We start from the raw sequence: 12177 nt of genomic DNA on the forward strand, positions 1-12177 counted from the left end.
TCTTAGGAGTCACACCATGGTTTTGCTTCTGGGTGTCAAGACAGAGTCACTTAGGCTTTCTGTACATAGTACCCCAAAATTACAGTAGTAATGGACATTTAAAATGCAAAAAGTATAGACAATCAGCAAGTCCTTTCCCCGAAGGGTGCTGGACAGTGCGTGGGACTCAGCATGCCCACGTAGAAGTGGGACATAGCATGTTCAGTTCCTGGGGCATTAATGTCAAAAGTGACCACACTGAATCAAAGCAAAGGACCATCTGGCCTGCAAACCTGTTACCTGCTATAAAAGATGTACAAAAACATGGTTGTGGTTGTACTTTCCCCCAAGAATACTCTCCTGCCTCCAGCAGTTTGCAGAACTGTGTCTCCACCTGTTCTCAGGATCCCATGCCTAAGGAAACAGGAGGTATATTTGATGCATTTTACATACGACATCTCTAGCCATAAATTTAATAAAAATAATATATATATATATAAAATAAAGGTCAAAATATTTTCTTACAGATAAGTACAGAAGTATCTGCACTGCTTTATTAACACATTCTCTATTGAGAATCTCTTTTAGAAAATCAGCTTGGGGTATAATACTCAGCATCTACACAATTGTAGCTATTGTGCAATGGTCCTTTGGTATATTTTGTCTTTTTGTGTAACACTAAACACTCGCCTGATCTCAGCCACGCACAAGCTGATATTTAAAATGCCATCAATATATTTATTTGCCAGAATCTTCCCTCTATATAAAACTTAAGTGCTCATTGCAGAAAGGAAGGAAGAATAAATCCCCATGTATGAGAAAAACAGATTCTCCTTCAAACAGCTGGTGAATGAATGGGCACAAAACAAAGCGAATGGGAGAGAGGAGTGTCACCACTGCAGGGACAGCCAGCTGCACTGACATCGCCCCACATCATGCCTCAGTGCCTATAGCAAGGACTCGGGCCCCCCTTCCCTGCCCATGGGGGTCTCAGCATCTCTGAAGCAGCTCCCTTTCCTCAAAGAAGAGCTCTCTTGATGGCTGTTGAACTGATAAACCCGTCGCTTAAACAAGCGATGGAGCTTCTCCTGGAACTGGTTCCCAATAAAGCAGTACAGCAAAGGGTTGATGCAGCTGTTGGCGAATGCCATGCAGATGCCAAACGGCAGCGCTGTGTCAATGGTCCCTGTCACGTCACAGTTGTTAATGATGTCCATATGAGCCAAGGCATCCAAAAACGTTAAAATGTGGAATGGGAGCCAGGAAATTAAGAAGGCCACAACAACAGCAGCCACCAGCTTTAGGACTTTGTCCCTCTTCTGCTTGTTTTTCCCAAACTCCTGTGCTTTGAGCAAGTGCCTCCTGATCCAGATGTAGCACGTGGTGATCACTATCAAGGGGATGAAGAAGCCGAGTGCATTTTTCAGGAAGGCTGTTGCCACAGACCACGTTGCATAATTCTCATGAGGAAAGGCCATAATGCAAGCATTGACCCCCAAGCTTTCAATGTAGCGAGTGTCACGGAAATAAAAAGTTGGGAGGGAGGACAAACAGGCAAGGCCCCACACAACCAGTGCTATAAAATAAGCTTGTTGTGGAGTTCTTCTTTGAGAACGAATAGGATGGACAATAGCGTGGTAGCGGTCCACACTCATGCATGTAATGAAAAATATACTTGCAAACATGTTCAAGCACAGGACAGAACTGGAGATTTTGCACATGAGAGACCCAAAGAGCCAGTTGTACCCCTGCGCATAGTAGGTAGCCCAGAAGGGAAGGGTGGTGAGGCACAGCAAATCTGCCAGGGCCAGGTTGAAAATGTAGATATTAGCAACTGTTTTGGGGCCACTGTGCCGACAAAGCACTACAACCACCACGCTGTTGCCAACCAACCCCAGAACAAAAACCACAGAGAAGAGTGCTGGAATTAGTGAAAACTGATAATTTGAAGAGGTAAGTGGGCAGGGAGAGGGTGAGCACAATGCAGCTGATGAGTTTGTCGGTGCTGTATAGAGGACTCTGAGAGTTTCTCTGGTGGTGACGACCAGGGAGTAGTTGCTCTGCATGTTGGTGCTGGTGGAAAGGGAGGTTCTGCAGGGAATTCATGTGCTAGCAGCACTTTTCTTTCACATCGCTCACCTGCAGATCAGAAACCGTGTGTTAGACATGCACTCTGCAGTCATCTTAGCTCTGGAATCACACAGTCACAATAAAATAAAAACCATTTAAAATTATGTCCGTAAGCTGAGTGCTGAAATACCAGGCAACCCTGCTGGACTCCTTTCCTCCGTCCCACTGACAGGACACAATTAGCCCTAGGGAGGTCACCTCACTTTTTAATTAGACTGGCAGAGAAGCGAGCAGCTGGGTTTTGTCTGTGATTACAGATGGTGCTTTCTGTGGCCAGCAGAGCTGAAAGATTATTGACTCAGGAGCTGGAGACACTTCAGGAACTTCTGTGACCAAAGGCAGCACCGAAGCTCCTTGTAATCCTTTTCTCAGCTTTCTCATACTATTCTCAGCACTCTGCATAGTTAAAATAATGTAGAAAGGCAGCACTCACCAGTAGGGATCAGGTACTTCACACATGAGAGTCTCCTGGGGCTTCACAGGCATGAAAGCAGGCTTTTAACCAGGCTATTAGGAAAGCAAGCTTTGACTTTTTTTTTAATTCACAGGGCTGGATACAAAGACACTGAAGGGTCTTTGTGAAATGTCATTTACTGTCAGAGTCCTTTTCAAAGCAAATCTGCATCTCCTGCTCTCATGACAGCTTTTACTTAGAAAAGTAAAAGAAATATTTTCAATGTAGATACCAGCAATAGACAGTCAAAGAAATATTTTCAATGTAGATACCAGCAATAGACAGTCAAGTACTCAGTCTTTGCAGGCATTGGATTTAACAACAGTATTTGCCATTCATTTAGAAAGATCAGGACTGGGTTTCAGTAGGGGAAAATGTAGCTGCAAAACAGCTAAAATAGGAGAGTTAGTAGAGAGGTCTGTCTTTGTTCCAGTTCAACAGCTCGTGTCTGCACTCTGAGCAGGACATTTTTCAAACTTTAAGACTTTATAGTCAATAAAGAAGATATCATACCCAAATATTTATTTTACATAATAGAAAGAGACAATTCTTTTTTAATTAAGTCCTTATGGAACCAATCAGGCATTTAAGAATTCTCAACGGGCCCTAAAAATAACAGAAATTTTGACCGAGACAAGACACAGAGTTAGGTAATGATCTCTCATTTAACAGAAGGCAACTGATAATTTCAAACATATTTTTCTGTTTTAACAGTTTAGTCTACCATAGCTTATCATTTCCTCATGCAAAATATGCAATATGTTACTTTGAATATACTGACAAAAAAATTAATTTTAATTATATTGTCTCAACAATGAACATTCAATAGGAGAATATTAATGCACATTTCTGCAGAGTGCCGGTGTTTAAAGTCCCAAATACTGGATCACAAGCCTGCATTCTGTAATCAAACAGGTCTTAAACCAGAGGAAAGCTTTTTGTTTGGGGATGACAAAGATTCAGGAGAGGGTTTGGAGCCCCATTTTGCCCTTAATTCTTATGTCCTGAACCCGTCACTTTAATCTACAGAGAAGCTGAAATCTCAGAACTAGTCATAAAGCATTTTGTATCTGACTTAATCCTCATAGAGGGACCACACCATAATTAATTTTAGCTACATTACTGAGAACAAGGTTTCATTGGCAAACATGCTTCCCCCTCTGCACATGAACAACCAGTGGCTTAGAATCTGCTTCTAAACTAGTCATTCCTACTATTACTTAAGACACAATGAGGCATTTTATCAGAAATTAAATCAAATCAATGGAAATTATGTTCTAACAGTAGATAGAAAACATACCTCTGAAACCTCACATTCATCTGGATGTAGCTCTAGAATTACACGCTCCTTTTTTCTGTTTTCCTTTTAGCGAGTATCACCACCAGCAATCTGCTCTCTCATATCTTCCATTTTCCCACTGGGAGACTTCAACCTACATAACTCGAGAACTGAAATATGAATGCCTGCCAGCTTCTTTTCCTTTTGGAAGCAAAACAGTTTGAGAACCCCCCTTTCCAAGGCCACGTGAGCACATGCAGTAAATCAGGAGAGAGGAACAAGACAACCCAAAAAAAAAGAAAGCAAGCAAGCAAGCAAGCAAGAAACAGGAAATTCACACAAATATATCTGTGGGTTTCTACTGCAGCTCTTGGGCCAGGAGGATACACCCACATGCAACCCCTTCTGCCCCCCAGGGTGTACATGCAACACGTGCTAGCCTCCACGCAAGGATTCATGCACCTCTGAGGGCAGGGGGATTCCCATGCACTCGATGGACTCCCAGCACTTGCTAACACATTTGAGAGTGGAATAGGCTGTTAGTCCTGGCAGAGCTGACCAGAATGCGAGCACACAGAGACAGAAAACAGAGGAACATCACAGTATTCACACCAGCATTGCCTGCGTAAGGGGGCTGATTCTGTCTCCCAGTTAGTAGGACGGGAAAGCCACTGCCCAAATCCTTGCAAAGACATGCACACTGCTCAAACCGAGGAGGGCAGCAGGACAAATCCACGTGGCAGACAGCAGGCTTGTCTCTGAGACTGCCTTGGGGTAGCACACGACCAAAGCAAGCAGATCGGCAAGGCTGTATGCTCACTCCGACTTCCCATTCACGCAAAACTGAAGTTTTCACATCTTCTTCCTCGCGTCACACGCTCCGCCTGGCCCCAGCCTCCCCTCCCTGGAAGGAGCTCCAAGGGGGCTGCTGAAGGATAAGCACTGGGACAAAGTAAGCATCCGTAAGCCTTAAACATTTTTCCCTGATACCCTGAGTGTGATCTCTGCAGCAGCAGCCCATCTACTGGGGACGTGTGCTGGGCTCTCCAGGCAAGGCTGCACGTGCCAGATGGAAAGCAACCACAGAAGTCCCTGCCAATGACATGTCCCTTTGCCCCAGCCAGGTGCTGCTGGCTGGCTGTCCATCACCAGCAGGAGCTGGACCCAAGCTCATCCCATTCTTTGAACACTGGCACAGCCTTGCAGCGAAGGGTATCCAACTGTGGCGGCTTGGAGGAACCGCAGTGCCTGCCCTTGCTCTGGGACTGTGCAGCACACCGGAGGCAACAGGCACCACGGGCTCTGTAACCAGCTCTGCTTACACCAAGGTGACCCAGAAGAGAGATGAAACAGGGAAAATAGCCTTTTACCACCATCTTTAGAGGAACCAAGGGCTAAGCAGTCTATGGAGAACAAACTCACCTTTCTTCCCAGCTGTGTCTTTGACCCAGAAAGAGCTGCAGGGAGTGCTGGAAAAGCTCATCAGCAAACTCATATACATCACCTGGAGGAAAGTACTACTTCTCAAGGCAGGGAGCAGAGTCCTTGGCAGCTTTTGGCTTTATCTATCTGCCTCATATTAAGAGTCCAGCTCTTGGCCTTTTCTGTGCAAAAGGCGACTGGGCTATTTAAAGAAGGGGAATCCCATGCAGCATTTCTATTTATCACAGTGCAGCTGATTTACTGCTTCATGGAAACACCGACAAAGCAGTCAGTGGTCAGGACTGTCAGGCTGCAAGCACTCACAGTGCCTGCGCTTGGGGCAAACACTGGAAGGGAAAGCAAGCTGAAATAGCTCAGTGAAATGGCATGCTGAGAGCAGATAAAACAGAAGCAGACCCAGACATCACAGGTATCTTGAGGGAGGGTGATACCAAATCACTGCACAGGATGGGAGACCTCATCTGCCCCAAAGGCTCAAGCACTGCTTGTCACAGCCAGAGTTAGACAACATGCATATCAGCACATACATGTCAGCACATCCTTATTATCTCGAGATATATGTGAACCTCCCCAATGCAAACACTCACCCTTCCATAAATGTTTAGTTTGATTTTGGGGCATGCCTTCCTCTTCCTTTTCCTGCTTGTTCCTCCCCACCTTCATTTGAGGTTGTCATGAAAAAAGGCAGAGGACAAGGGGAGACACCCTGGAACCACTGAAATTTGCATCACTCAACAAAAAATAAAGAAAATTTGTAAAGAAAACAGTAACATCCATAATAGCTTGGGAGCCGAAAAAGTCAAGACTTAACCAAAAAGCTTTAAGATTTTCACTCAGTTCCCGACTAACTACAACCACTACCAGGAGACTTGTTGTTTTATTCAAGAGGCATTAAACAGCACCTTCTAGAGACACGCTGCAAGAACTCTGTCCTTTCTTCGAACCAAAGGTCTACCAAGCAGGTCAGTAGGAGCACGTGGGACGTGCAAGTGCAGAGGTCACGTGTCCTACTGCAAAGGAGAAGAAATGCACCTTTTGCCACCAATGCCCCCTGTATATACCCTGGCTCGGATCCAGAGGACTGCTGGCTCTCAGGTGAGTGACCTGAGATGTCAGCACTCACTCTGACCCATAGTCATTCAGTTTTTTACTAACAGTATGTGACAGGACACCATCAGCCAGGAATTCTAGCTGCTAGTTGCTTTGCACGTGACTGGTGAAAGATCTTGCTCCTTCTTTCATCAAACATCCAGCATGCTTTGTAAGCAGGGGAAAAAGTCAAATGCATGAGAATGTTTATTTTGCAAAGATAACAAACACAAATTGTTTAAATTTAAATATGATGCTTTCCTTTCCAGATGCACTTTTGATCCTCACAGATACTGACTGTGTCTACTCTGTTCTACCTCCAAAACTGTTTGAAACTTTGTGCTGGGTTCATAACTCTTAGTAGATGAGAGATGGGCCTAATGCACCTGGTGCAATGGGGGTCATACCTCGGGCTGCACTTTGCCAAATCCTGCTCCCATTCTTCGCCCTGCCAGTGTTCAGTGCATCACATTCCTTATCTGAGCCCAAGTTCTCACTCCAAAGCTCCATTTAGCCAATGTACAAACCCCCTCCCTCTTGTATTTCCTCCACTATTTCTTTCTTCCTCCCACTATTTCTGAGCATAGCCTGTACACGAATGGTTGTGAAATAGAAGGTACACCCGATACGGACGCCCAAGCTGTCCATGCACAAGCCAACCTTGTGCCATGTAGTGCTGCAGCTGAGCTAAGGCCCCCTGAGCTTGCAGGACATGTTTGTCCAGCTTCCACAGCCAGGCTGGTAAATCCAGCACATGGATCTGCTGCATCAGAGCCCAGCACACAGCTCAGCACCGAGGCAGAGTCTTCGGCCTTTTTACCGTTCATCTGGCTGCAAAGTTACAAAAGCGGGGAGTTTTCACCACAAGAAGACCTTTTTGATGTTAAATGGTGAGGAGTTAGTGCTTCCTGGGACATGTATTTGAGGAAGGATTTTATGCATGTGTTTTATATCAAGAAAAAAATCACAATTCAAGAGAAGCAAGAAATTTTGCTGCATGTTCACACACAGCACTCAGGTTTACCTTTCTATCCTCAAGCCCATGCACCAAAAGAGGTCAGGAGAAGTGTTTAAAAAAACCCCAAACCAAACCCAAAAAAACCCTAAAAATCAAAAAAATCACTTCCACAAAACCACACACACACAATTCAAATAGCAACTTCTGATCAATTGTGCAAATTAAAAAAAAAATGGATTTGTGCACCCCAAGTCCTAGGTCTTGTTTTTTGCAGGGAAGTGCTGCTGTCAGGGATGGAATATTCCGAACAGGCCAGCAGACTGCCAGAGCCAGCTCTTGAGGTTAACCCTTGCCAGCCTGCCAAATCCTCAAAACAATGTGGGATCCAGATGCAGACTGTATTCATGGGCTTGATTTGTTCCTTTTGAAGAAAGCAAAAGGGGAAAAAATCTCTCATAAATATGCTCCCCAGGATGCATACCCCAACGTAGGTCAGTATGGCTCCAACCCCTTTGGTGCTGGTTTACAGCAGGATGCCCTGACTCCCTTGTTCCAGGGCTGGGGGCAGGAGCTGGGGACCCGGCACCCACACATTGCTGGGGAGCGATGATTTCCGTCGTGCCAGATGGCACGTTTGCATTGTGCCAAATGACAGGCCTTTTGTACACACACACCGAAACCGTCCTGCCTGCAGCTGGGCTCCCCTAGCACTCCATAAACTTTTATATGCATTCCTCCTTTCCGCATTTGTTTGTTTAAGGGTTTCTTTAGGGATTAATTGTTCAGTCAGTAAGATTGGAGTATCTACCTCGTCTTTCCCCAGCCCTGGAGCACTCCTGCAGAGAAGGCTGCTTTCTTGCAACCTTTTTGGGAGAAGAGAAGTTGTGAGCAGCAACCAGCTGAAAACTGATGGCTGAGGCAATGAGTCCTGCTCATGCCCAGCATCCATGGTTCTTGCCTTGGCATGCTGGGTCTTAACGCTGTCTCACGGACCTCTAAAGCATGATCAGTTCTGACAGTGGGTGTCTGCAAAGCCAGTGGTTTGTCCAGGAGGGAGAACTACTAGCATTTTTAAAGGGAAGACCTTGGTCAGTGTTTCACTTTGCCTCCTGGAGCCATGATTTCATGTGGAAGCACTGAGCAGGCCTGGGGAAAGCCCTGCTTTTCCACTTCACAGCAGCACAGCGGTGGACACAAAGGCCATCCAGCCAGGACCCATCAGGGTACAGTATCAGAGAGCTCTGGTCCCATTCATCTGCTGGAAGAAGTCAGCTTTTGAAGCAGTTCAGTGTCTAGAGTGTGGCAGAGGCAGTTTGGAGGGAAGACGGATGCCCTTTCCACCTCCAGCATGCAGAAAACTTTTCCAAAGCATTTCTTTTATGAGACGTTTGTGCCCAGCAGATAGCACTGCCAATTCTGAGATTATCCTCCATGACATTGTTTGTTCAAATAATTGGCCGTAAGCATTTTACAAGTTACTAAAAGTAGTAAAGAAAACAAGCCCATAAGTGACTTTGAAAACCTGCTGCACCCGTTGCTATTAAAGGCAGCGCGTGCACATGCGCCCTGGCACCGCTGCCCGCTCTTGGGGCGAGCACTGCAGCGCTTGGCCAGAGCTGCGTTCCCAAGTGCTGCACAGCTTTCAGCCATGGCCCGAGATAAAGATAAACCACCAGGCACCAGGGCTTGCCCACAACAGCCATAGAGCCTAAATCCTGCTGACGCTGCTATGGCCGAAGCACAGCATTTCAGCAAATGCGACCTGCTCAGCCAGATTGCAAAGGCAACCCACATTCAGCTTTCATAAAGAACAATCACAGGTAATTTCCTCCCGCTCACTTCTCCCAGACCAGTTGCTGTGATGAGCAGCAGAAGTCATGACTGATGCCCAGAGCTTGTGGGAGAGAGCTCCCTCCTGCCTAACTTCTGCTTTATTAGTGTTAGTATATGTGTATATAACTTAGCATTTAAAGGATGTGGGAGCATACTTCACGTTTCTTTTTAGAGTCTCAAAGTGATTTTTTAGGAAGAGCTAGGACTCCATGGCCAGTTTTAAAGAGCTACAGGGGGTCTCTTTCCAGAGATCCTTTAAAAATAAAAATCTTCCTTCCTTTGCCGTTTTGAACTATACTCACTGCAAGCATCATTTCCCACTTTTTAAGTGTTTTTGTTTTTGTCAGGAATTTCTCTTATGTACCAAAAAAGCCGAGATACACATGAAAGAGAGTTCACCAGCTAGATAAAGTTTTGGGGAAGTCAGAATATTCCTGACACTCGTGTATTCCAACTTATTTAATCCTTCTTTTAATCAATAAAGCTATAAAGTGATTCTGCTCACCCCAACTTTCCCACCAGAAAGTTTAAAGAAAGCAAACTTTGCTGCTTTAACTCATTAGACCAGCAAGACCATCCCAAAGTAGATGTTTGGACTGCTTGTATCAAACCTTGATCCTGTAAAGAGAATACAGCTCCTTAAAATCTACAGTTTCAGTCATGGCTCTTGACATCAGCTACAAACAATTTCTGAAGTGGGTGTGCTGGGCTTTAAATCCCAAATGTCAGATAAATCAGTGACTGAAGAAAAGACAAAACACAATCATGGTCATGCAATGGGTGGAATACGTTTTAACAGAAGACCTGCAGTGGCTCAGCATTTCCATTAAAGCCAGAAGGATGAGCTACCTCAGCCAAAACACATGATGCACTCCAGAAAACCCTCCCAGCAGATGGAGTGAGACAACCAAAATCCCTGCACGTGGAGCACAAAGAGCTGAGCCTGGAAAAGACAGCTCAAGAGCTGAATGCTCGTAATTGAACGGACCATAGTGGGAAAGTAGTTGTTAAAAAAGTAGCTAGAGAGAAAAATCATGTGGTTGTTCTTCTCAAGGACCATGTCTTTACCTTGTCTCTGCAGCATCTGATGTGGTAGCGATGCTGGCTACTGCTGACTGCAGCGATGATGCTCAGGAAGGTGAAGCTGGACAAGCAATGCTGAGCGCTTCTTGCAAAGGAGCACTGGGCACTGCAGCACACACAAGACGTACCCGCGATCATTATCTTGGATCAACACTCAGCTACCAGCAAAGGTTTAGCTCTCCACGGTGTTGAGCGATGGTACAGTGCTGCGTTGATTCCACCCCAAAGGAAGCTGCAACCAGAGCTGCCGTCAGTAAGTGTGGCCCAGGCAGCAGCCACAGCTGAAATCCTGGCAAGGCAGCTGCCACTCTCTGTGCATCGAGGAATCGTTACTGGGAGCAGCTGGAATTGCCAAACCTATGACAAGGTGTAAAAATCTGGTCATTTTGATACTTACGGGCTTCCTTGGGCCTACAGGCTCTGAAGCAAGGAGACATCCCGCAGCTGTGTGGTCCTGTTTCACCACTATGTTTTAGTCCAGTTAAGCAACATCTGGCAACGATGAGCTCTAAGAGCTGCATGTTTTTGGTCTTTTAAAATTTCCAATATGAAATCAAGGAGAATTAGAGAGGCTTAAATCAGGGCTAGAACATGGCAACACTGCTGGAATTACAACCAGAAATAAAGCCTGTGTAGAATGAAAAGGACACTAGAGCAAGCGATCCATCTTCTTCAGTCTGAGCTACAAAACTTCAGCTAAAGGTGAGACCATTCCTAGCAGACACAGAGCAGCTCACTCATCTTGCACAGAGACCAGCAGAAACCCGTCTCCTTCACAGGGATGCACAGGCAAAGTCGTGGAGCAATGGATATTCGTAGCTGTGCTGCAACAGGAGCTAAGAGAAGCTGTGGAGGTCCCAGCAGCAGGACTCCCCTCCGAAGTGATATCCTCAAAGGAGCCATCCCAGCTGAGCCAGGAATACAGAAAACAAAGATTCACCCACTAAAACATTTGGCATGGCCCCAAACGTGAGTAGCTGGATGGGGTGAGCAGCGCACACTTCCACCTTCCTCTGGGGCTCCCAGGACAAGCCCCGTGGCAAGGTGCCATCACCTCTGCTCTCAGGGTGAAAACCAGCTTTTGGCCCCTAGTAACACTGCGGCAAAGCCTGTCTACTAAATAAATGATGTTGTTTACAGCTGGAAGATGGTCTCCATTACACAACATGGCCATCCCAGCCAAGCTTCCAGGGAAAAGTTGTTCTTTGGGAGGTTGTTGCTTGAAAAAATGAAGAATAAAACAGAACTATCTGAAGCCAACACAGCAATTTAACAGCACAGGAAACCTAATCTGCTTCTGCTGAGAAAACACCGGATCTGCAAATTTGTCCAACTCACACTTATCATTGGGCATATCATGTATTTGGGTTTTTAGCCACTGTCTGGACAGAGCTGCCAAAGCAGGGGAGAGAAAGGAAACCCAAATCTGTTAAACACAAAAAAGAAAAAAGATGAGACAGACCAAGAAATTAAGAGCAGGGAAATGCACGTGAAGGGAGGGGGCTGAGAGACGGTGCTTCAAGCACATCAAAAACATAAGAACTCCAGCAGAGAGACGTGAGGGGGAAAACAAAAATTAAAAGAGTGAGAAAAAACAAGAGCAGCAACTATGTCATTGGTTGCCCTGCTGACACATCAGGAGCAAGGTCTGGGTATATTCCTCTTGGCATTGTAGAGCAAAACTGTGGATTGCTGATCCCTGGGTGCTGGGTGCATCAATCAGCCCCCCAGTTGCACTTTTCCTTTGCCCTCTTGATATAGGATGAAAACCAGGGAGGGGACCAAGGACAAGGGCTTTTAGGGACCCAGGCCCAGCTCTAGCTGCTCAGTGACATCTCCAGACCTGCTGGAGACAGGCAGCACCCTGGGAAGGGCAGCGCGCCCTTGGGGTGCTCTGCCTTTTGCCCACAGGGATCATCTTATAGATGG

At 45.9% G+C, this 12177-nt stretch overlaps 1 protein-coding gene across 2 annotated transcripts; it reads right to left on the reverse strand.

The window, feature by feature from the left end:
• Positions 1 to 528: 528 nt before the first annotated feature.
• AGTR2 (angiotensin II receptor type 2) lies at positions 529 to 4024 on the reverse strand. 2 transcript variants are annotated; one of them, XM_082323418.1, is made up of 3 exons: positions 3864 to 4024; positions 2543 to 2616; positions 529 to 2118 (listed from the first exon to the last, which is right to left on the reverse strand). In XM_082323418.1, exon 3 carries the CDS (start codon positions 2043 to 2045, stop codon positions 927 to 929), a length of 1119 nt encoding a protein of 372 aa, XP_082179544.1. In that variant the 5' UTR covers positions 2046 to 2118; positions 2543 to 2616; positions 3864 to 4024; the 3' UTR covers positions 529 to 926. The 2 variants fall into 2 exon arrangements, with proteins under 2 accessions (XP_082179544.1, XP_082179545.1); XM_082323419.1 differs by lacking the exon at positions 2543 to 2616.
• Between the last annotated feature and the right edge of the window lie 8153 nt (positions 4025 to 12177).

Source organism: Platalea leucorodia, assembly GCF_965183815.1.
Source record: "Platalea leucorodia genome assembly, chromosome: 10".
NCBI classification, from domain to species: Eukaryota; Metazoa; Chordata; class Aves; order Pelecaniformes; family Threskiornithidae; genus Platalea; species Platalea leucorodia.